The sequence below is a fragment of the Peromyscus californicus genome, unplaced genomic scaffold (genome assembly GCF_007827085.1).
Source record: "Peromyscus californicus insignis strain IS unplaced genomic scaffold, ASM782708v3 Scaffold_19__1_contigs__length_69161282, whole genome shotgun sequence".
NCBI classification, from domain to species: domain Eukaryota; kingdom Metazoa; phylum Chordata; class Mammalia; order Rodentia; family Cricetidae; genus Peromyscus; species Peromyscus californicus.
Genome location: NW_026294491.1, coordinates 716,642 through 742,315, shown reverse-complemented (window position 1 = coordinate 742,315; position 25,674 = coordinate 716,642). Strand labels below are relative to the sequence as shown.

Below are 25,674 nucleotides of genomic sequence, written 5' to 3'. Positions count from 1 at the left end.
CTTTTTTTTTTTTTTTTTTTTTAAGGAACCTCCCCCAACAACAATGGAAAGGCAAACAAACAAAATCCCTGGATTTGCTTGCCTTCCAGTCTGAGACTTGGTTATTGGGTACACATCTGATATTTCACAGGTGAGAAACGTTTTACTTACCTTCAACATCTGATATTTCACAGGTGAGAAACGTTTTACTTACCTTCAACCACAGAATATCCTCTTTGTCTAGCAATTGCCTATTACCAAATTCTCAACAGGTGCCTAGTCCCCACATGGACGTCGAGAAGAAGACTGAATATAAGGAGATTACTCAGTTCTGAATGGGTGGCTAGATGTCTAGTATTAGTAAGACTTGTTAATGTTTACTACTAGGCAGTTTTCTAACTACATGAATATGCAATGAGTTAGAGCTAGCTCATAGCACCTCTTGATAATTTTCAGGTTTTGTGAGTTAGCTATTAACCCATTGTTAGCTAGAATCTTCCTTGCCGGGAATGTTTACATCGTGTAAATGGAGCAAATACTTCAGACTAAAGTTCTGCATCCCTCTAGCCAAGGTGGTTGTTAAAAATTTGTCTACACACTTAGGATTACCCCTCACAAATCTACATATCTGCACCTTCTTAACATGAGACGTTGAAGCAAAGTTTAAATCAATTAAGCTAAGGGAATATCAGAGTCGTGTAAATGACCACAGTTCACTGTTTTTCTGTAGCACAAATGAGCTCAAGAGAAGGCAGATACATCTCTACCATCAAGGTTTTTACAAATGGCCTTCTCTTTCAGTGTGTGGAGAAGTTAGCATCTGTGCTAGTGGTTCTGGTGATGGAAAGCCTGACATGGTATGTGGTACAGAGAGGGATCCCAGAACTCCTGTCCTATGGAGAAACAGCTCATTAATTCAGCTGAGACCCAAGGGTTCCATAGCCCACAGACAATTAATTAGCTAGTAATTATGATAGAGGGGGCATGGGACTCTGGAGGAAAGATGACAGCAAATAGTCCCCACTGCAGTAGGTCAATAGTTCACCCACTGCCTCCTCTCAATAGGATAGTATTTGGAATAACCAGGGCCATATCTGTTCCCCTCCACCCAGCATCTGTTGTTTTTATCTAAGTTGTTCTATTACCAATAAAGACTCAGGAGTAAGATATTGGGGTGAAAACCTGAAAGATCAAAGAAGCAGAGGAGGAGTGACCAGCTGACCTTCCCTTATGGAGACCCAGCAAGCACCTGTCTCTCCACACTTCCCAGATTGAAGAAGCAGGAAATCTTCAAGTCTCTTCCTATTCCTTTCTGTGTCTTCTCTATCCATATTCCTGGCTTCTCTATGGCCAATTCTGGTTTGCTGGTTGCTGGCTCCATGCCCTGATTCAAAGTTAATTTTATTAACACAGTCTCGGTGTCACAGTGCAGTCAAATATCCTGCACTATTTCCCCCTTTTTGTCTAAATAAAAAGGAAAGGTTTTAAGTCTAACACAGTAAAACTATATACAATAAGAATAGTTGTCAAGTAAGAATTGCATTTACAATGTCCAGTCCATTTTTATTTGACAAATTTGAAGAAAAAATTATCTATCCTATCTTGGTGAGTCCAAAGTTTTATACCTAAATCATTTTTTAAAAAAGATTTATATGTTTGTTATATATACACTGTTCTGCCTGCATGTGTGCCTGGCACGCCAGAAGAGGGTGCCAGATCTCATTACAGATGGTTGTGAGCCACCATGTGGGTGCTGGGAATTGAACTCGGGACCTCTAGAAGAGCAGCCAGTGCTCTTAACTGCTGAGCCATCTCTCCAGCCCATATATTTCTTCCTCTTTTTTTTTTTTTTTTTTTTTTTTTTTTTTATTTCAAGAGGGTTTCTGCATGTAGTTTTGGTGCCTGTCCTGGCCCTCACTCTGTAGACCAGGCTGGCCTCGAACTCACAGAGCTCTGCCTAGCTCTGCCTCCCAAGTGCTGGGATTAAAGGCGTGTGCCACCGCCGCCCTACCTAAATCATTTTTTATCCTAACTTGTATTACCAGCCTAAAAACATCTTTTTAGATCTTAAAACATTTTCTTAGTAAACAACGTAAGCTTTCATGCCTCTCAACTTCACAAGCTTTATATCTGTTTTGTAAATTTCTTTTCTGAGTTTGGTAACAAAGAAAATCGTATAATTATCTAGTCTTCATCCCCCATCAAGAAGGATACAATACCACCTGAGAAAACAGGAAGTGCAGAGCAAACAACTTCCAAAACTATAGAAGTGACACAGAGAGCTGGCTGCCTGGATAGTCACTAAGATTCCAATGTTGGGTCATCCATCTTCAATCTACAGGCCTAGAATATTTGAAAGACTTCTCTGAGAAAGCAGGAATTTTGAAGGACTGTCCTACCTTGTGTGGTGGTATTTTACTTGTACTGAAATGTGATTTTAATTGTATGTTAATAAATAAAGTTGCCTGGGGGTCAGAGCTATTAGAGCCATAGCAAGTGCATGGCAGCGGTGGCACATGCCTTTAATCTCAATACCATAGAGGACCTGGAGGGCTGTACATACAGGCAGTGACGAGGCAGTCACGTGTTTGGGTTTACAACCAATGAGAAGGCAGAACAGCTAGACTATATAAAGACATACACATAGGAAGTAGGTCCCTTTCAGAGAGCTCTCTTGACTGAAGAGGATCGCTGAATCAGGAAGGGTGAGGCTCTTAGCTCTGACCTCTTGGCTTTCTTCTCTGAATCGGCTCTGTGTTTCTTATTTAATAAGACGGTTGGTTACATCTACAACCTTGTCTTGGCAAAGCTTGGTAGTTGCCTTCTTTTGTATCCTGTTTGTCCAATTTGGACAGCATACTGTCAGCAGTCAAGGCACAGGCAGTTTCTTGCCCAGTGGCTAACTTTGCCACAATGAAAGCAAACTCCTTATGGAGGTACTTTGATGCCCATCTTCTTCTCTGAAGTAGTTTAGTGTTGCCAGGAGAAGACTGTCATGGAAAGTCTTATGTTATTAAAAAATCTTAAATGCCATATTCAGTAGATTTCTGAAGTGTTTAAAGATCATCTATCTAAAATATGTCTATTTGACCTTGAAAACATACCTAACATGACTATAAGTTTGATTGTTATAGATGACTAACTATAACTTATATTTCTTAAATATCCTAAATAGTTTATAATAATAGCTTTAAAGGACTAGATTTATATTTTTAAATGAGCTGCATAAGTACAATACCTTAAACAAGAGTATAAACATATATACAGTGTGTTAAAACAAAAATAACCTTAAATTTGTACCAATATACAAAAAACCATACCAATGTAATATATTTGAGATTAATAGTTGCTTTTTAGTTTAAAAGTAGATTCAATAATCTACATTTTTATCATCATTCCTATATCCCCCCCCCTTTTTTTTTTATCTTTTCAGAAAAAGATCCCTGAATCTAACCTCTTTTGCTTAGTTTCCTCCCTGACCATTACCAATAACAACTTGCAACCAACCCCCCAAAATGGGTCATGACCCACCAAATGACCAAAAATCACCCACCCCACCTCTTGGGGATTTGGGCATCATGTTCTTAAAATTATTTTTTGCTGTTTGTGAGTAACAGCATTTTTAGGGGACCCTGAGAAAATTGAGATAATGGTCAAGTCCTGGGAGAGCTAGCAGTTGTCCAGTCTCAATGTGATGGGAAAGTGCAGAGCTTATCTGAAGAACTGGCTGGAGTAGTCTGAGGCTGGACCACCTTAGCTAACCACTTTGAAGTTGTCTTGAGCAGTTTGTAGTCTGAAGTTGATCTTTGGGTGGTGGTTGTCAGCTTAGTGGTATTACCACAATCCAGGCGGATTCTTTGTAGGGCCTCATCATCTTGGAGACCTCAAATGTCACTGCCAGGAATGGTCACAGTTCACTGCAGAAAACTTAAGCATTTTAAATGTCGTATGCAGCAGATCTCTGAGAGGTTAAAGGACCACAATCTGTTAATACATTCGGAGTACACACACTTAGTTCCTAGTTACATGACTTAGACTCAAGCCTGAAATCACATACAGGAAGCTAGATGAAGCTTATTTTTAGAACTAGAACTCTATATGACCATTAAAATCACAACAGAAAGCTTAAATATATATAATAATCTTACAGATTTTGAGATAATATTTGTACCTTAAGGAAGTTTTAAAGAATCATATGGAAACTAAAAAATGATGAGATTAATGGCAATAGAATAGTCCCATAAGTTTTGTTTTCTTCTGTCCCATACCAGGTAGCTCTTCTAACATGAGACAGATTTTGGGTTTTCTTTTAATAAGCATGAATGGGCTTAGAGAAGGAGAGAGTCACACTCCAACTCCAAAGCCAGCTTTAAAATTTTAATTAAATTGGGATCACAGATGGACCATTTGCCTGCAGAGAGCAGCAGAAACAAACATTTGAGATTGATGAAATTTTACCCTGTTGGATGTGTGCTATACCAGTAGGCCAATTTACTTTTTTTGGGGGGGAGGTACATTTTTTTCTTGATGATTCATCCTTCCAGTGTCTCATTTGTCTAGTGGTCTTTAGATTCCTTGGTTGGATGCTTTTATTTTCCTGGAAAGACAAACACAAAACCTTGCCCCTAACTTTGGGTAATTCCTTTTTTAGTAAGTTATATCTTTGCTAAGACAAAATGTTTTTTGGCAACAGAAACAGTATTATCTTTTAATAAGATTTTTTCTTTTATATCTAATCAAATGAAAGGCATTTGTTAGTCTTATGAGTTGGTTTGGATAGAATGACCAAGCTGTTTAATGAACTATTACCTTTCCCAGTCAAGAGGTCTTTCCAGTTCCAATCTAATCTTTATCAATCTTGATGGTATCTACAGCTTTTCTTTTCTTGTGGAAACAAAAGCAAAACCTCTTTCCCAACATAAGATATACCTTGGTTTCCATTTTGAGCCCAACACATTCTTAAAATATATAGGATGATTCAGTTTAGCAATTTTTGTATTGTCCAGTGTCTCTGTACAGCTGTCGTTCCTTTCTCATTATCATTTAAAAAATTTGAAGTTAATAAAGCACTGCGCAATCTCCTGAATTTTTGCTGTATCTACTGAAGCTGTTGTGTCCTTGATCACATCCAGAGCATGGATGTTTTTAAAACAGGCATTAAGTCTTTTATTTTGTGGATGAGTTTCTCCCATGCTGACAGGGAATGATTGAACCAAATTTGATATTGGGACCTGTAAGAGTCCCCCTAAGGCATTTGTCGATGGCAAAGGGTTATCTTGCCTGTCCATTGTTGATCTGTATTCATTAGCCGAGTGCCAGCTTTTTGCCACACCTTCTGCTCCAGAAGGCTGGGGCTTCTGTTTGCACTATCTTTAGAAAAATCAGTGTTTCTAGGAATGCCTTGCCTACAATCCCTTTTCAGATGACCTTGTTTACCACAATTAAAACTTCTGACATTTTGATTTAAAAAAAAAATAGAAATCACTTTTCCTATCAAAACAGCATCATAAGCATGAGATTCAATATCAGCTGTATTTCTAATCCATTCATCTATGGGTTCTGATCTTGCCTTTAAAGGCCTAATCATCATTTTACATTCTGAATTAGCATTTTCAAAAGCCAAATATTCAGTTAGTATTTGTCTGACTTCTGGATCTGATACATTCTGTTTATAGCTGAAGCCAATTTTTATAAAAAATCAGAAATGCTTCTTTTGGGCCTTGTATAATTTTAGTAAATGACTCAGACTTCTTTCCTGATTCTTCAACCTTGTTCCAAGCATTCAAAGCTGCTGACCAACGAAGGGCCAAAATGTGCTAATCAAATCCAGACTGTCTTTGCAAATCAGCATATTGGCCTTTACTGAGGAACTGATCTTGGGAAATATCAATACCTCAAGCCCTATTTCATTGTTCTATGGCCCTAGCTTCTTTCCACCATGCTGTCCATTGTAACTGAGGATCAGCTTCCAACATTGCTGTAGCTAAATGTTTCCAGTCTTAGGGGAATAATTTTGTTCTGGGTTGCCTGTGAATTTAACATCTGTTTCACACAGGATGAATGCTTATCATATGAAATGACTGCTTCTTTACATCTCAAATCTAACATTTCTATAAGATTCCATTTAACTTCTACATAACCTTGTGGGCACCTATCTGCTGGTCATTCTTGTATAGTAACTGGATATACTAAGGTTGGTTTTCTAATAGCCTTAGGCCACCCCTCTTGGGTTTCATCATGTGGTGATGTGGTAGGTTCTGGTCTAAATTTCCCTGTCTGTGTATGGATATTTTTCTTATTTTCCTTAGTATGTCTTTCTAAGGCTTGTATCTTATCAATAGTAAGTCTTTCTAAGGCTTGTGTTTTATCAGTCAATTTTTCATATTTAGCACAGTTATCAAACTACTTTTTAAAGGGTAAAATATGAGTTACCAAACTGATAAAAACTGTAATCAACATTATGTCAATCCTAGCTAAGTTGGTTATAATTTCATTTATTTTTTTCCATTTTCAAGCCATCCATTGTTGCACTGTAGAGAGTTCTAACTCCCTGCATTGTGATATTTCCCATTTTTAATGTGGGAAATGTTTTTCTTTGGCCTTCCCAAGTGCCTTATCAAATCTGTTGACTTTTCAGTTTGTCCACAGCAGTGGTGGCTGTGACAGTGGCAACAGGTGATATGGGGGGGTCATGCAGGCATGGCGGTGTACCTAGGCAGCCAGGCTGACACCGTGGGCACTGAGGGCAAAGCAGGTGGTGATGGTGTGGGTGGGCACCAGTGCAGGGTCCATCTGGATGACAGAGCATTGGAGTGTCCTGTGTGTATTGTTGAGGATTAGCAGCAGCAGAAGCCCAAGCGGGCATTGAATGGGTGTCGTGAGGCAGGTACATGCAGCATCCACCCCAGGGGTGGATGTAGGGGGACCTCAATGGGCGAAGCCTGTGACACAAGGGGAAGGCTTGGGGTGGTGGTGGTGGGAGAAGCTGCCCAAGGAGTGGTAGGGAGAAGTGGCAGCTTCAGAAGCCACCATATGAACTAGTTCCATCTGTTGGACTCCTGATGTTGTTTTTTATCTAAGTTGTTCTCTTACCAGGAAAGACTTGGGAGTCAGATATTGGAGTGAAAACCTGATATATTAAAGAAGCGGAGGAGTAACCAGCTAACCTTCCCTTTTTTATGGAAGACTCAGCAAGTGCCTCTCTCTCCACACATCACAGACTGAAGAAGTACAAAATCTCTAAGTCTCTCCCTACTCCTTCCTGTGTGTCTTTTCTATCTGTGTTCCTGGCTTCTCTGTGCCTAATTTTGATCATCTAGTGGCTAGCTTTGCCCATTGAGTCAAGGTTAACTTTATTAACATTGTCTTGGGGTATCAAAGTGAGATCAAGTATCTCGTAACAAGCATCCAGACATTCCTCTTAATTCTTTCATTTATCCTATAGGACTATGCTTTTCAGTTCTCTCAAATTCTTCCCTTTCTGCTCAATTCTTCTGAAACATCCCATACTCTAATAATACAGGATGATCAAATCTTAGTTTTGTAGAAGACTTAGGATATTTGTCTACCCCTCATCTAATGTAAACCAAGCATCATTATAGGAATACAGGTTCCATTATCCTAGTTCAAATGAAGGTGGATGTATCACGGGCATGACTATACTTGGATCTCAGTTTTGAACTCAGAATATGTAACTCAAATGTGTATATTTAGTAGATGGCAGAATCCCACAGTGGTTCTTTGGTGTGTTGAGTGACAGTTGTAGCAGTGTTAAAAACCTGAATCTACATTCTTCTACAGAGACAAGAAAATGGTATTATAACCCGAAAGATTATCACAATGTAAAAACACTGAGCAGGATACAAAAGATGATTGACCCTATTCCTTCAGCCATGCAATTAACTATTCTAATTATCCCCAAGCCAAGATGTATCTTAGAAATGATGGAATCCTACAAAGGAAACTAAGGACTAGCTCTAGCTGTAGTAGTGATGCCTGGTTTTCATGCTTGGGTCTGGGTCTGCATTACTGTCTTTCTGCATTATAGTACTGAATAGGCTCTTTTCAGATGCTATTATGAAGAAGGACCAGACTCAAGTTAGATTTACAGATGTGGATTTAAGTTCACACTACAGCTTTGCTTCAAGTTTGTTTCAGAACTCTTTCATAACTCTATTCCAGCGAGACATTGACAGTGTCTTTTCCTTCAGGCAAACAAGCCTGAGATAGAGCATGTATTGATTTCTGTATTTTAACTTAGCCTTCTTCCCTTGGTCTGTCCTTCTGTTTGTCCCTTTTCCTCTGTCCCATCCTTCTTCCCTTCTTGGTTTATATAGGGTCTCCCTATGTATCCAAGGATGAAATTTGCAAGTCTTCCTAATGCTGGTATTAAAGGTGTGCACAGCATGCATGTCTGTAGTGTAACTATTTCCACTGTGGCCAATTTTTAACTGTCAATATGGTGGGGCTATGGTGGAGCATATCTTTAATCCTAGCACCCAGGAGTCAGAGGCAGATGGATCTCTGTGAGTTCAAGGTCAGACTAATCTACATAACAAGTTCCAGGATAGGCAAGGCTACATCGTGAGATCTTGTCTCAAAAAAATAGCCAACCAACCAACCAAACAAACAAATGAACAAATAAACCTGTTGATATGATATGTCACAACCACATAGAATTGGAAAGAAATGCACAGTTGCACACTGCTGTCAGTGCATGATAAAATATTTTATTGTCTAGAAGTCATGGAAATAAATAGTCACAGGGCATAAATAAAACAACTGGGAAATCATGAGTTTAAATATTTATTATCTTTATTTTATTACAATTTATTTCAGTTTGAGTTTGTGTAAATTAACTTTTTAATGCTGTTTGGACAGATTTATTATGATAATTCTATTCTTTTGTTTTGTTTTGTGTTTTTCAAGACAGGGTTTCTCTGTGTAGCAGCCCTAGCTGTCCTGGAACTAGCTCTGTAGACCAGGCTGGCCTTGAACTCACAGAGATCTGACTGCCTCTGCCTCCTGAGTCCTGGGATTAAAGGCATGCACCACCACTGTCAGATAATTCTATTCTTTTAAAATATTTTTTTTTAAATTTATGTGTATGTTGTGCAAGAGGGATGCCTACAGAGGCCAGAAGAGGATTCAGGATCTCCTGGGGCTCAAGTTACAGGTGGTTGTGAGCTGCCTGATTCATGTATGGGAAACAGAACTTGAATGCTCTGGAAGAGCAGCAAATACTTTTGACTGCTGAGCCATTTCCCCAACCTCATAACAATTCTTTTCCTCCTCTAGGACAGAGGAATGATTGTGATGATCTCTGGTAAAACAGCATGAGGCACAAGCACAAATGAGGACTGAAAAGAGAGTTGTAACAATGTAAACATGACAAGATTTATATGAGGAAGAGAATATTAGTTGTAGGCACATGATAATAATGACCATCTATGAAAAGAAAAATTGGACAGATTTGTGAACTTGATTATGATCATTTTCTCATGAGTATTTTGAATATATTTTTCAGAATATGAAAAAGGTAACATTTGTTAATCTAAATACTGTCTGAAATAAAGAAAGTTCTAGAAATGTGTTCAGAAATATTGATGAGGAGTCACATGCAATATTTAAAAAATATAGGGAATTGGAGAGATGGTAGTTAAGAGTACTTATTGTTCTTACAGAGCACCTGGGTTCAGATCCTAGAACACACCCTGCAGCTCACAATTGCCGATAATTCCAGTGTCAGGGGATCCAGCACTTTCTTCTGGCCTCTGAGGACTCCTGCACATACATGGTTTGCATATATATCCTCAAGTAGTCACACATACACATAAAGTAAATTTGAAATGTTAAACATATAAATCCACAAAAGATAACATTTTCTAGAGGTTCTCCACACACATGCAGACACACATGCATGCATGCATGCATGCACACACACACATGAACACATCTATATAGCATGAACCTATCACATGAAACCAATAACAAATTTCCAAATTTTTCAGAAACTTATTTTTAATGATCTTTTAATCAAAATAGTTTAAAAACCACACAAACATCAGCTCCTCTACTGTTCAAAAGACATTTCAATCCATCCATTGATTCAACCCAGTTTAAAAATACACGTACCAAAACCTAAATTTGATTTTAAATACACATTACCTAAAATATATACTATTGCTTAAAGAAGACAGGTTTAAAACATTTTACTTCTATTTTTAAGAGTGAAATTAGAAATAACAGCCCAAGACTTTTTTTTTTTTTTTGAGACAGGGTTTCTCTGTGAAACAGTCCTGGCTGTCCTGGAACTCACTCTGTAGACCAGGCTGGCCTCGAACTCACAGAAATCCACCTGCCTCTGCTTCCCAAGTGCTGGGATTAAAGGCATGCACCATCATTGCCTGGCCCAAGACTTATTTTAATAAGATTCATTGATAAATAGCCTATTTATAGCTTTCAGAACATTTCCTTCAGGATGTGAAATTTCTGAGAATTTTATACAAAGTGTTTTGTATCAGGATCTTCCCTTGTTTGTAAAATTTGCCACATAGAGTATTTTCACAGGATTTTGAAAGTATTAGCTACTACTGACAGTCATCTAATTTAATCTTTAATCATGATTGAGCTTAACAACTGTTTTGTAGAATTCCAGAAAATTTAATCATCAGCTTAATTGAAATTGTATTGGTTAATCGGGGTCAGCCAGGAGGGGAAGTGTACTGGGGCCATTTATAATAGTTAGTTCAGAGAGTGGGAAATAAAACTCATAAAGATCTAGGGCTCCTCAAATGTTTGAAGCTGTTAGAGGTCTGGTAGTCTGGACCCTGACATGACATCTCTTCAAAGTAAGGACAAATCCTTTTTTTTTTTTTTATTAAGAAATTTTCTACTCACTCTACATACCACCCACAGATCCCCCCTCCTTTTACCTTCCAGCCCTCCCTTTCTAGCCCCCCCACATCCCCCAAATCAAGGTTTCCCATGGGGAGTCAGCAGAGCCTAGCACACTGAGCCTAGGCAGGTCCAAGACCCTCCCACTGCACCAAGACTGTGCAAGGCATCACACCACAGTCACTGGGCTCCCAAAAGCCTGCTCATGCACCAGGGATGGATCCCAATCCCCCTGCCTGGATACCCCCAAACAGTTCAAGCCAAACAACCATCTTCCATATCCAGAGGGCCTAGTCCAGTCCCATGGGGGCTCCACAGCCACTAGTCTACAGTTCATGGTCTTCCACTAGTGTGGCGGGGTAAGGACAAATTCTTGTGTTCACATTTAACACCACTGGTAGTAAACTACTAATGCTTTGGCCATAGGGGAAGCAAATTTCAGTGATGAGCTTTCTTCACAGAACCACTTACTGATGACTGACTAGAACACAAAGCAGGAAAGGGCTGTTGTCCCAGTGCATTGCTGTTTTGCGCATCTCACCCACCATACTCTGGAGTATTGAAGTATCAATAGTGGGAAGGAATTCTTGGCCTCTAGAGTTCTTGGTCAAGGTTATCCTACAGTTGCAAGAAAAGTATCCATTAGGAAATGTTTCAGACCTGCTGCTATTCACTGAACCCTGTAAGAGACAAGGCTCCAAGCTGTGGGATATCTAATGTCTGCAAGGCTATAAATGCTTACCATTAGTGGGGTTCTGTCAACCACCTGAAAACCATATGGTTACAGCATCCTTCACTACAGTATAGTAGCAGTACATCTTGATGTAACAGGAGCAGAACTAGAGTTGAAGCAAGACTCATAAGTAGGTAACTCAGGTTCCCATTGCTGCCTTCACATCTCACCTGTTGTATGCACCAGTCATTCATGCTCCAATTACCAATTTCTTCCCAGTATTGTTCAAAAGATCTTAATGTGTCTACCAAGCTGGCCTAGCAATCCTCCTGCCATAAGTATTTCTCTTCTAGGTATTTTTGGAGTCCCCATTTTTTCCTAACAGCCTCCATAATGCCCTTTTTACCTCCTTGTTCCTCAGGGTATAAATGAGAGGGTTGAGTGTGGGAGTTCCCACTGCATAGAAGAGACCAAAAAACTTGCCCCTCTCTTGGGCATAGGGATTTTTAGGCTGCAGATAGACAGCAATGACTGAGCTGTAGAAGAGGGTGACCACGATGAGGTGGGAGGAGCAGGTCCCAAAAGCCTTTTTCCATGCTTCAGCAGAGTTTATCCTCAGCACTGCCCTGGTGATAGCACCATAAGAGACAAGGATGAGGCTCAGAGGTACAACCACAAGGATGACACTGGACACAGCCAACTGAATCTCATTAAAAGTAGTGTCCCCACAGGAGAGTCGAATTAGAGATGGAACTTCACATAGAAAGTCATCTATCTGCCTGTGCGGACAGAAGGGCAGGCGGAGGGTGGGAGGTGTCTGGATTATGGATTGGAGCAGCCCCATCATCCAGGCTACAGCTGCCAGCTTCCAGCACAGGCGGGGGTGGATGATGGTGGCATAGTGCAGGGGCTGGCAGACTGCCACATAGCGGTCAAAGGCCATCACTGTCAGGAGGATGCACTCGGTGGTGCCCAAGGACAGGAAGATGAAGAGCTGGACAGAGCATCCCAGGAAGCTGATGGTCTTTGTGGGTCCCCAGAGGTTGACCAGCATCTGGGGCACACAGGTTGTGGTGAAGCAGAGGTCCAAGAAGGAGAGGTTAGAGAGGAAGAAGTACATTGGAGAGTGGAGCCTGGGGTCTAGTGTGGACAGCAGGAGGATGAGTGTGTTTCCTAGGAGTGTGAGGAGGTAGGAACACAAGACAACCACAAAGAGAATCTTTTCCAGGTGTGGGTGTTCAGAGAAGCCCAGCAGGAGGAAGCCCGCTGGGGAGCTGTGGTTGACCATGGCCCGTTTCTGCTATGAATCCAGCTGAAGTTGCTCTCCCATCATCACAATTTGATATGTCATGAAGTTCTGCTATTTGGACATTTCTGCCCTTGCTTTCTTGGGCACCTGACCCAGCAGCTCCTTATGTTCTCCTACTGCTCCTGGTCTTCTCCTACTGCTTTTGGTGGTCCCAAGGAAACCAGGAACAGGTAGGTCCTCATACTGGAGCCTCTGATTGTTTGGTTAAGGGCAAAAGAGGCTAATTAAAAACATGGATTCACTAATGAATTTTCATTGTCACTACAAACATTTGCTAAGCATATTTTATGATCTGAACATTGGTCTTTTGAAGTTGTTTCTTCAGTGTGATAGGAATGACAATGAATTGTGTGGCTGATTAATGATCTGATGATAAATAATAGCAAGGACTTATCTTACTTTCTTGTAGCATTTGTGTTCTATTTAGTGCATGTTTGCAGAAGATTATACCAGAAGACATACATACATACATACATACCTACATACATACATACATTCAGGCAAAATACCCATACACATAAAATAAAATTAAAATTAAATAAAAAAATCTTTATGACTCATAAAATTGGAACAAATATTTTCCCTTTAAGTGAGAAACCCTTATCTCAACTTTCTAATATATGTATGTGGAAAAATTTAAGAAAAACGTGTTAGATCTACAATGATTGTCACCTGGTACTATATGACATAATTCCTCAAGAACATAGAATTGTGGGGCTGGAGAGATGACTAAATGGTTAAGAGCATGAACTACTCTCACAGAAAATTTGAATTGGGTTCCCCACTCATGTTGGTCCACTCACAACTACCAGACTTCCTGTTCCAGGGGATCTGACTCCCCTGGCTTCCTCAGTCACCTGTGCACATGTGTGCATGCTCATACACAGACACAGACACAGACACACATAATTAAAAACCATAAAAATAATTTCTAAAAATGAAAGAAAAAGAGAGACAATACATTTCTGGCATCAGTCTGGCTTTGGTAGGAGGACCTGTGAGTTTGAGACAGCCTGGGCTACCGAGTGAAGCTCTGCCTCACAAAATAAAACAATGACCAAAAAACCCCATGTAGTTTGCTAATGAAATCTGAAGTAGGTTTATTGAATTATTTTCTTTCCGTATAAGGCAAAATTTTGTACCTTAAGTAAAATTTACTCCTTTCTCCTTCCCTGTTCCCTCCCTCCCTTCTTCCTGTTTCCATCTCTCCTTCCCTCCCCCTTCCTCTCTCCTTCTTGCCTCCCTTTCCTTTTTAAAGACAGGGTATTACTACATTGCAGAGACTGATCTAAAAATGACTATGTAGTCCTGAATGGACTTGTACTTGAGATCCCCCATCTCAGCACCATTATGTTGAAATATAGGACATCGAAAGTAGAGTTTGGTTTTGCATAATTCTTAGTTAATATCATTCAGATACATTTTCAAATATTTTGTTTTGAAGCAAGGTTACATATTCATAAAATTTACCAGAGTGGTTCTAAAGTCTCCTATATAACTTTTTAAAAGATGCACCATTTAATTTTTTTTTTTACTCACTTATACTATATTCCCAGAGTACCATTTTTATTCTGAGTCATTGAGAACAAGTTGATGGCATCAAGCTCCTTTCTGCCTTCATATTTTGTTGTGCATTGGCTACAATAATGTGGTCTCTGAAATAAACTTTGTACAGGAAGTGAATTCAAAGAATTTATTTTTTAGTTTTTTTAAAGATTTATTATTTTATTTTATGTATATGAGTGCTCTATCTGCACGTACAATTTTATGCCAGAAGAGAGCATCAGAACCCATTATAGATGGTTGTGAGACAACATGTGGTTGCTGGGAATTGAACTCAGGTTCTCTGGAAGAGCGACCAGTGTTCTTAACTGCTGAGACACCTCTCCAGCCCCGAATTCAAAGAAATTATAATGGATATAGTACTGTTGCCTCACGACCACCTTATATTCCAAAGTTGTCCATTGTTCCAATACCTTCAGAGGTGCCTTTGTTAGGGTTTCTATTGCTGTGATAAGACACCATGGCCAAAAGCAACTTGGGAAGGAAATCGTTTATTTCAGTTTACAGCTCTCAGATTATACTTCATCACTGAGAGAAGTCAGGGCAGGAAATGAAGAAGAGACCATGGGGGAGTGCTACTTACTGACTTGCTTTCCATGGCTTGTTATACTTGCTTTCTTATACAATCCAGAACCACCTCCCACAGTAGGGTATGCCTTTCCATCATTAATCAAGAAAATGTCATATAGACTTGGCTAGAACAAGATGATGGTGGCATTTTCTTAACTGAGGTTCCTCTTCCTATATAACCCTAGCTTGTGTTCAGTTAAAACAACAACAACAACAACAACAACAACAAAACCCAAAAACAACAACAACAAAAAAAACCCAGGCCAATAGGATTGCTTTTTGCATAGGATCAAGTCAAAATTCACATACCATTTTTAGTTCACCAGTTTACTGTAGCAGCCCACATTAAGTCACTAAGCTAAGGAACTCCTTCAAATATTGAACAATATGAACAGACCATGTGTCAGAGCTCATAGGCTGGAAAGGTGAGTGGTCTCATGACTTTGAAAAACCCAGCAGGACATTCAACATCCACAGAAGAACCCATAACCGAAAGCCATGAAGTAAATTACTGAGTCTGGGGAGAGGCAGAGCTGTAGAGAACAGTGTTGCATCCTGCAGGAGCTGATGCTACTGCTGTGAAAGAGAGGAGATCTGGGCCTTGAAAGTGGCAGGCAGTGACGCCACTGTGACAGCTTAGGGGCAGGGTCCCTGCAGGCTGATGGGTGGGACCCGCAGAGGGGATGGTTGGGCTGTGTGTCCTCACAGGTCCCTTGTGTGTTAGAAGCTCTGTGCCAGCTGGGTGTGGTGGTGCATGCCTTAAATCCCAGAACTCCAGAGGCAGAGGCAGGAATATCTCTGTGAGTTCAAGGCCAGCCTGGTCTTTCTAGCGAGTTCCAGGACAGCCAGGTCTACATAGAGAGAACCTGTCTCAAAGGAAAAAAAAATTTGTGCCATCTTTCCTCCTCCAGCTTAACTGAATCTCCTCCCTTCTCTTCCTCCCACATTAATCTCTCTTAGGGAAGAGGCCCCAACATGAATTTTAAATACTTTATTGTTAATAATTTCTGCAAAAGGCTGTTTAAGTCTTAAAAGCCCTTTGCATGCCTCTCCTGATCACACTCACTTCCTACCTCTTAAGAGGCAACAGCTCTTATTTGGATTATTTATAATAAGTTCTCCTATGTTGTTTTATAGCACTACATTCTTGTGTTACTAAAAAGCAGTTCTTACTCAGCTGTGGACTCTTCAATACCCTTCCTGCATCCCTGGCTTTCTTACTTTCTGTAGCTGGAAGTTTTCCTATGTTTCACCCTGTCCTGCCCAGTCCCATGGTGGTCCCAAGTAAACACCCAGAGACTTATATTAATTACAAACTGTATGGCCTATGGCTCAGGCTCATTATTAACTAGTTATTATAACTTAATTCAACCCATTTCTATTAATCTATGTTTTGCCACATGGCTTCATGACATTACCTGTTCTCTCATATCTTGCTTCTCCTTCCTGGTGGTGGCCCTCAGCTTCTGCCGGACTCCACCATTCTTCCTCTCTGTCTTCAGTTTGAATGTACTGCCTAACCTTATTCTGCCTTGCCATTGGCCAAACAACTTTATTTATCAACCAATGAGAGCAACATATATTCACAGCATACAGAAAGATATCCCACAGCAACTCTACTGATCATTTTGTGTTTATTATTTTCAAGCTCTTCAATGTTCAATGTCAATGTTCATCATCCTTTGACTGTCTGGTGTTTTTTTTGTATGTGTGTGTGTGAGTGTGAGTGTGTGTGTGCTATTACAAAACATTACCCTTTTACCTGATCTTCTAATTCTGAGACACCACCAAAACTCAAACTTGACAGTCTTCCAGTTATTTTCATTTTCATAAATGTGTTCTTTTTCTTTTCTGATCACTAAAGACCTAGCCATGCACTAAAAGGTTACAGGGAATGGCTTGCCATATCTGCTCTTGATGGTGTTCACATCTCAACGCTGTTACCATCTGCTGGGAGCTTTCTGCATATCTGGCCCCATGCTATATTTCTAGAATAATCATTAACCTTATTCTCCCTTTACAGTCCAGAACATTGAACCAACTTGCCCAACACTACACAGCCAATAAGGCCAGTCCTGGATTCTGAACCCTGTTTGACTTCCTATCAGGTACTCAAGCATTCTGCATCAATTGTGTAACTCAGATACAATGACTGTATTCTACCTTTGTTTACAGATGAAGAGAAACACTGAGAGGTCAAATAATTTGTTCAGGACAATACAATGTGTGCCAGAGGTGCCTCCACTCTTAAAGACATGGGAGATTTTGATGGACTGTAGAAGGAGAAAAATCCCAGGACTTACCACGGTCAGGTCGAATCTTCTCACCCCTGGGCAGCCAAGGCTTCCCTATGATGAGGAGCTTCTGGTCTGAATGAAGCCTCCACTTGATCGTCACAGCATGAAAACAGAGCAAACTGATGGCTGTGCTCCCTGGAAAGCACTGGCCTCAGGACTCAGCAGTGGTGTGGATGGGAACGCCACTCTGAACTTCCAAAGTGCTTTGCAACAATGGCATTGCCTGGATATGACTAACATGTTTTGCCTTTGATTTCCGATGAAGAGATGGAAACACAGACAGGTTAAGTAATTTAGTCAGGACAATATAATCTGAGCTGAGACTTGAACCAAAGGAGACTGCTTCCAGGATCAGTCACTCACTGCATCTTACCACCAATATTCTGCCAAAGTCAAAAAGTTACCTTTTCTTTCGCTAGCACTGGAAATAGAAAGGAGGGATCCCTGGGACTCCCATCCCACAGGGACACGTGCTCATTAGTTCTGCCAGGACTCTGGGGCCTCTGCCCACTGATGATTAATTAGCCACTGTTGACAATGATGTTAAGAACAGAGAGGATGGAGGTCTGCATTCCATTAGAATATTCCATGTTGAAAATGTCACACTCTCCTTTGTGTCACTAGGGGGCATAATGGCATTATTTTATCTATGGTGTCCTCTCGGGTGTCCCATTTATTTCTCTTAAGTCTCGTTTCAACCCTTTCAATAACCAAGTATTGTATTTTATTTCTTATCTCTCTGTCAAAATTCAGGTACAGTTTACACAAATGAAGTACTTAGGTTTAAAAATACTTTTTATTATCATGTATTAGTTAGTACATTGAGTTCCAGTATGACATGTTCACATATGTGTGCAATGTATTTTAATCATATTCATCCTCTATTACCTTTTCTTGTTCTCCTTCTCCTCCCATTGTTCTCTTTCCCCTTCTATTTTCATGTCCTTTTTTTGTGTGTAACCCAGTGAGTTATACTAGGTTTGCTTACAGTAATGTATGTGAGGGGTTATATACAGGAGCATGGGTCCCTCACCAGACATGAAGACAATGTCTCTTTTTCCTTCTCAGTCTCATTACATATGAACGCACCTTAACAGCAGGCAGTTTATTATTTATATACTTCAAAAAGGATGACACTGAATCAAAAGGAGTGTATGATGGCATAGTGTTGAGATACCCCACTGCGTTGTCAGGAGCAGTGGGGTGTGGGTGAGAGACACACTGCTTCTTGCAGCAGCCTGTGGAGTTCTTTCACAGACTTCTTCATGAGTGAGGATGGGATGAGTTTGCTGAAGACAAGAAATTCAGTGTGAGCCAATGTGAGGCAGAGCTTGATTTTATTAGGAAGAAACTCTCTGTAGACTCAAGCATTGGAGACAGAGGTACTCAGAGCAGGGTAGAGCACACAGAAAGTGTGTATTTGGACTTCACAAGAGACAGTTGCTTTTTATTTTCTCATTAGCTGCCATTATTTTTGGCTGCCTTCAATGATATCTCAAAAGGTTGCTAAGAATATCCCCCCACCTCTGTTTGGTTTTCCCTGCCTGGGACCAGCCTCCAGCAGCGCAGGGCTCAAAGGGAATCCATAGTCAGCATGCTATGACTTTCTTTATGAGGGGGTAAGGGGAAAGACACTCACACACTCTTTTGATGGTTTCCTTCAGACATTTTCTTTATTCTTCTTTTGCATTCTCTTCTCTATTCTTATCAGGAAGTGTCCCTTCTGTCTCTCTTGATGTTTTCCTCTTAATTTTCTCATTCTTGATGTTTTCCTTCTCATTCTCTCTATTTTTTCCCTTACAGCTTATATACCTGAGCAAAATCTATCAAGCAATATAAAAATTACAGTGTGGTTACATTTTGTTTTTCAAGTGAATGATTACAATGAATACAAGTAAAAAAAAGTATGTTTTACATGATTAAATATTTTATGTATTATGGATGAGAAACAAATTATCCCTAAGAACCCATGTACATTCATAACCAAGCAACTTGTTACAGATTAACAGTGTAAGCAAGCAGGGTATTCTTCTCAGTTAGTTCTTTTACTGGCAGGTTATGTTTTGCAGTCACAGAGAAAAGTCCAATCACTTTTTTACTTATCTTGAAAGGTAATCTTATAAGGAATCTTAAAGGGATCACAAATCTAAACTTTCATATATGAAAAAGAATCAGTCAGCTCTACTTTAAATCTTCAAGGTGCATACTCACTCATCAATAGTTTTTTATATCAGGAGACTGAGGGCAGAAATGGGTACAAGGAATTAATCATCACCTTTGGTCATCAACCAACCCTAACAAGAAAATTATCATACCACCCAATGATAATTGGGCTGCTTTGTTCTTGTTCCCTGACCTTAATGAATTCATCATTCAACTATGTGCCTTTCCAAAACTTTAGATTGCCTTTTTGGGTTTTTCACCTCAAAGCTATTTGACAAAAACATTTTAGTCCAACTTTAAGTTATTTTCAAAGCTGTGTTTCAGCTATGATGCACTCTGAGACTGGTAAACACATCTCCCAACATAAGATTAAAAGAATTTAAGCTAGCTGGGCTACTGGGACTCAATTGTTTTTCTTTTTTTTTTTTTTTTTTTTTTTTTTTTTTTTTTTTTTTTTTTTTTTTTTTTTTTGGTTTTTCGAGACAGGGTTTCTCTGTGTAGCTTTGCGCCTTTCCTGGGACTCACTTGGTAGCCCAGGCTGGCCTCGAACTCACAGAGATCCGCCTGGCTCTGCCTCCCAAGTGCTGGGATTAAAGGCGTGCGCCACCACCGCCCGGCTCAATTGTTTTTCTTAATCATTAACCTAAGCCACAGTCTATGTGACTCCTCAATAGAAACTCATGTGTTCTAGCTGTGTGACACTTCCTTGTTTTATTTTTAATCATCAAAACTCTATAAACTAACATTATTATTATCAATTAGACAATACAGCTTAGGAAGAAATCCTCTTCATAATAGTCCGCAGGTAAAAATGCCCAGTAGAACATGATGTTTCCATGGTATAAACACACTATATTACAGGCAGTAGGGATCTCCCACACCCATTCACACCATGCTAGACACCAGAGGAAGATGGCAGACACAAACATGTAAAGGCACAGCAGAAGCAAAAGACATTCTGGAGTCTGTGGTCTTGGGGCCTTGTCTGTCTGAGATTCACCCATCAGGGATTTTTCTCCTGGTGGGCTGACACCTTGAACTCCAATTGCCGCCTGCTGCTCCTCTGAAATGGCCACCAGCATTTGGTCAATGAGATTATACGGTAGCTCCTGAGGTGTCTTGGGTGGGAATACAACCTGATCAGATGAAACCATAGGTGACAAGGGTTGTATAGGGCCTAAGACATGTCTTTTATGATAACTGGAGGTTCTTGTGTGAGTCTTAGAAAATTGCAGGTTTATAGTTGGGAGAGGAAAGAGGTCATTCCTGAAAGTAGTACACGCTTAAGCCATGATTCATTATTTTAACATTCTTATTGGAAACTTCTCTATATTAAAGAATGGTGCCTTTATGTAGGCAACCTTCATAACAAATGTTAACTGTACTCCAATTCTGGATTCTCAGCTGGTAAAGGCTTAAACAAGATTCTGAGGTAGGGGCTACTTTCTTTTCCATGTCCCTCCATTTTCTCAGTCTGTCAATCCTGTTTCAGTTTTAGCGACTTTTGTTGTTGCTAGGACCAAAAACCTGACAAGAATCAGTATAAGGGGTGAGGGGTTTTTTTTGGCTCATAGATTGAGGGGATGCAGTCCATCAAGATGGAAAAGCACGGTAGCAGGGATATGAGCAACAGAGCAACACTGGATTCACAATCAGGAAGCAGAGGGTGGATGCAACTGAATCTATGCTCTAAAACCTCAAGGCCTGCCTCAGTGACCCACTTCCTCCAGCCAGGTGCCTATTCCTAAAGGTTCCACACTATTCCAAAAGAGTTCCATTACCTGTGGACCAAATGATCAAACACATGAGCTCATAGGGGGCATCTCACATTCAAGTTACAACCTCCATCAGTGAAGACACAGTTTCTAGTTGCAGAGAGCTCTCATGTCCTGTTGCTATATCCTAATGTTATGAGGCAGAAAACCCCATGCTCTGCCAGAAGCTGGGAGGCCTCAAGGAAATGTCTCATGACTCCAAGGTGCAAAGATAGATGATAGACAGATGATGATAGATAGATAGATAGATAGACAGAGTTAGGAGATAGATGATAGGCAGAGACTTAAGATATCACTAGATGATCACATTCTCTCACATTGTAAGATGATCAAAATCTTTCCAAATTTCAGATTTGTTATGCCCTAAGCCTTTGCTTACATGGCACATGCAGATATACAGATATAACAGCTGGTGAGAGAAGATATATCAAGAAACAACCAAGGCAGAGTTTGGGGATGTATAGAAACAAAGGCAATAAAATACAATGGAAAAGAGGAGAAATATCAAGAGTTGATAGTGCTTGAACTTAAGATCTGTAAAGGAAATGCACATGTTCTCGCTTTCCCTCCCTCCCTCTCCCACTGTCCCACTATAGTGGCTCAGGTGTAGGGCCTTAGAAGCTGAACATTTAATTTTTTTTCAAAAATATATTTTCATTGAAATAGAATTATATCACTTTCCCCCTCCCTTTTCTACCTCTAGCTCCTCCCAGATTCCACTCTCCAACTCCTCACACATCTTCCCCCTCTCAAGCTGATAGCTTCTTTTTCTGTTATTATTATTATTGTTACATAATATATATGCACAAATATATGAATACAACCTACATATCATGAAGAAACTCTTTTAATTCAGAAAGCACACAAGTATTTCTCCCTCAGTTCTCCCCAGAGTCCCTATCCTTCCCTAGCAGCCTCCAGAATGCTCTCTTGACCTCCTTGTTCCTCAGGGTGTATACAAGAGGGTTGAGTGTAGGAGTGCCCACTGCATAGAAGAGCCCAAAGAACTTGCCCCTCTCTTGGGCATAGGGATTTTTGGGCTGCAGATAGACAGCAATGACTGAGCTGTAGAAGAGGGTGACCACGATGAGGTGGGAGGAGCAGGTCCCGAAAGCTTTCCTGCGTCCCTTTGAAGTGTTAGTCCTCAGCACTGCCCTGGCGATAGCACCATAAGAGACAAGGATGAGACCCAGAGGCACAAGCAGAAAGATGACACCTGCAACTGCCAACTGAATCTCATTATAGGTGGTATCCCCACAGGAGAGTCGAATTAGAGATGGAACTTCACATAGAAAGTCATCTATCTGCCTATGCGGACAGAAGGGCAGGCGGAGGGTGGGTGGTATCTGAACTATGGATTGAGCCAAACCTATAGCCCAGGCCACAGCTGCCAGCTGCCAGCACAGGCGGGGGTGGATGATGGTGGCATAGTGCAGGGGCTGGCAGACTGCCACATAGCGGTCAAAGGCCATCACTGTCAGGAGGATGCACTCGGTGGTCCCCAGAAGCATGAAGATGAAGAGCTGGACAGAGCATCCCAGGAAGCTGATGGTCTTTGTGGGTCCCCAGAGGTTGACCAGCATCTGGGGCACACAGGTTGTGGTGAAGCAGAGGTCCAAGAAGGAGAGGTTAGAGAGGAAGAAGTACATTGGAGAGTTGAGCCTGGGGTCCAGTGTGGACAGCAGGAGGATGAGTGTGTTTCCTAGGAGTGTGAGGAGGTAGGAACACAAGACAACCACAAAGAGAATCTTTTCCAGGCGTGGGTGTTCAGAGAAGCCCAGCAGGAGGAAGCCCGCTGGGGAGCTGTGGTTGACCATGGCCTTTTGTGTCTGGTTGGTGAGAAGAAGCTGTCAGATTAGTGTGATACAAGGGGCCTCATGAAAATTCACTGTATATGCTTCTCAGGACATAGTCAGGACATGCTGGATGGACATTTTTCTTCTTCCTCTGCTCTCCCAAGCTCACTTTCCAGGCTCATCACCAAACAGGTCGTTGCCCTTGCCTGTTTCTCTTGGTCAAACGTTGTCTAGTGGCTATGAAGAAACCAAGAACGTGAAGGAGGCTGGGTAAATTGTCACACTGGTCCTCTGACTTCCTGGTTAAAGGTGGAGAACGCTGATGCCTGACTGGTTAATCAACTCATTCACTCATTCAGGAGAAATGTGTGGGGTGCCCTATCTTCTCAGTGCTTTTCTGTTTTTACTCTGTGTTGTCTCATGCCTACTATCTCTTGGAGGAATTAGTTAAATACTATGTTTTAGGGGTATGGATGTACCTCTGAGGCAGAAAGCTGATAAGCATGAATTGTAGTTTAGGTCTGCAGTTTTCAAATAAATAAGGAAATAAGGAAATAAAATAAATTCAAACAAATTATTTTGATTGAATTTTCAGGTTGTATCTCTGTAAGTTTCACCATTTCTGTGTTTAGCTGGTGAATACTTATTGGCATAACTAGAAATATATTTCATATATTTTATACTTCTTATTTTGTAAGACAGCTTATCAGAGACAGAATGAGTCTGTTTGTTTGAAATAAGGTTTGAAGTATAGGCTGGCCAGTGCCTCCAGGCAATCTTCCTGTATCAGCTTCTGGAATGCTGGAACTGTAAGTGTGAGCCACCAAATCTGGTTCAGAATTATGTATATGAGGGGTTTTCTTTCATTTTAGGAGACTCCATTCATACATAGCAGATCATTTCAGCTCTCTTGGCTTCTTTACAATTTATTTGTAGCACGAATCTTAGAAGGTCTTACTAAGAAAAACAAACCTGGAGCCAGGTGTTGGGATGAATGCTGAAAGGATCAGAGAAGCAGAACAAGCCACAGCCACCTCTCCTTGCCAATTCCTCAGCTGTTCCTGTTTCCTCAGACTGGATGCCTCTCAGCTGAACTGTGCTGCTCAAAAGCCTAAAAGCTTAACCAGCTCTAGTTCCTTGGTCCTCAGGCCTTATATACCTTTCTGCTTTCTCCCATCACTTCCTGGGATTAAAGGCGTGAGTCACCATGCCTGGCTGTTTCCAGTGTGGCTTTAAACTCACAGAGATCCAGATAGATCTCTTCCTCCCAAATGATAGGGTTAAAGGCGTATGTGCCACCATTTTCTGGCCTCTACATCTAGTGGCTGTTCTTTTCTCTGACCCCAGATAAGCTTATTAGGGTGCATGCTATATTGGGGAAGACATTATCACCATAGCTACCCTGGATAGGAAGTAGCCTTGTTCCAATCACTCAGTCCTCATGGAAAGTTAACAGTCAGGAGGCAAGAGTGGCTTGTTAAAATTACTGTGGCTCACAGTTGCATTATCAAAAGACTTAGATATGAATTCCAATCATGCCGGTCTATGAGGTGATTGAAAGTACGGAATTAATAAAGTGAAGGTCAAACTTGGGGAAAATTTCATCCAAGAAAACTCCATCAGTGAAGTGACTGGAAATGTTGGAGCATAGCAGGCCAGCTCAGTGACAGATGGGGGAGGTTGTGGCTCCTCTGGAAGCTGAACTGAGGACACAGGGTTCTCTGGCCTGGCAGATGACAGGATAGCAATGGGTAAGTGGGGCCCTGCCAGAAGTATTCTAAGATGGAAGGACACTCAGGTACAGGGCTTCACTCACTGCCCCATCATTATTTCCAGAACCTTCTGGTTTTATTCCCCTCCTCCTTGTTTTTGCTCCTACAGAATATTTTTCATTGTTATTATTTTATATTCAAATCAAAGTGTAAACAAATCAAATCTCTACAGTATAAACAATAAGGAATTCAACCTGTAATGCATCCAATAACCAGGTTAAGGTTGTAAACAGACATTCCAGGTATCTTAGAGGGCCCTGTGTGCCCCTCCCAAACTTCTCATTTTCCATTTTCCAAGATGGAACTACCAATCTCAACTTTACATGAATTATTCTGTTTTCTCATAACTTTTGTTTCTTTAAAAATACGTTATACAGGGGCTGGAGAGATAGCTCAGTTGTTAAGGGCACTTATTCTTTTGCAGAGGACCGTATGTCAGTTCCCAGCACCCACATGGTGTCTTACAACAATTCCATAACTCCTCCAGAAGATCTGATGCCTTCTTCTGATCTCTGCAGTTACCAAGCCATGTAGTGAACATATGCACATGCATTCAAAAATAATCATACGTGTGATAGAAAATAAAGAAATCTTATTAAGATATATTGCATTTATTTATTTTGTATGTGACAGCATACGTGTGGAGGTAGGACAGTTTGTGGGAATTGCTTTACTTCTATCATGAGGATCCATGGGATTGAATCCAGATTGTCAGGACTGGTGGAGGCTGGTCACCTGCAGGGGTTGATGAAATCTGGTAATCATTTCCTGCTTTTGCTATTAGCACTTTCCAACCGTGGAGTTTGTCACTTGTGCCAAATATGGCAAACAGCTGCCTGAACATCTGGTTTCCATAGCAAAATCTTATCAATTTTACCATG

General features: G+C 40.7%; 2 protein-coding genes across 2 annotated transcripts; both read right to left on the bottom strand.

The window, feature by feature from the left end:
- Positions 1 to 45: 45 nt before the first annotated feature.
- LOC128114224 (olfactory receptor 2H1) lies at positions 46 to 19,853 on the bottom strand. The gene is made up of 2 exons (XM_052744048.1): positions 194 to 19,853; positions 46 to 150 (listed from the first exon to the last, which is right to left on the bottom strand). Exon 1 carries the CDS (start codon positions 12,834 to 12,836, stop codon positions 11,898 to 11,900), a length of 939 nt encoding a protein of 312 aa, XP_052600008.1. The 5' UTR covers positions 12,837 to 19,853; the 3' UTR covers positions 46 to 150; positions 194 to 11,897.
- A 220-nt stretch (positions 19,854 to 20,073) lies between these two features.
- LOC128114221 (olfactory receptor 2H1-like) lies at positions 20,074 to 25,390 on the bottom strand. The gene has a single exon (XM_052744044.1). It carries the CDS (start codon positions 23,040 to 23,042, stop codon positions 22,104 to 22,106), a length of 939 nt encoding a protein of 312 aa, XP_052600004.1. The 5' UTR covers positions 23,043 to 25,390; the 3' UTR covers positions 20,074 to 22,103.
- Between the last annotated feature and the right edge of the window lie 284 nt (positions 25,391 to 25,674).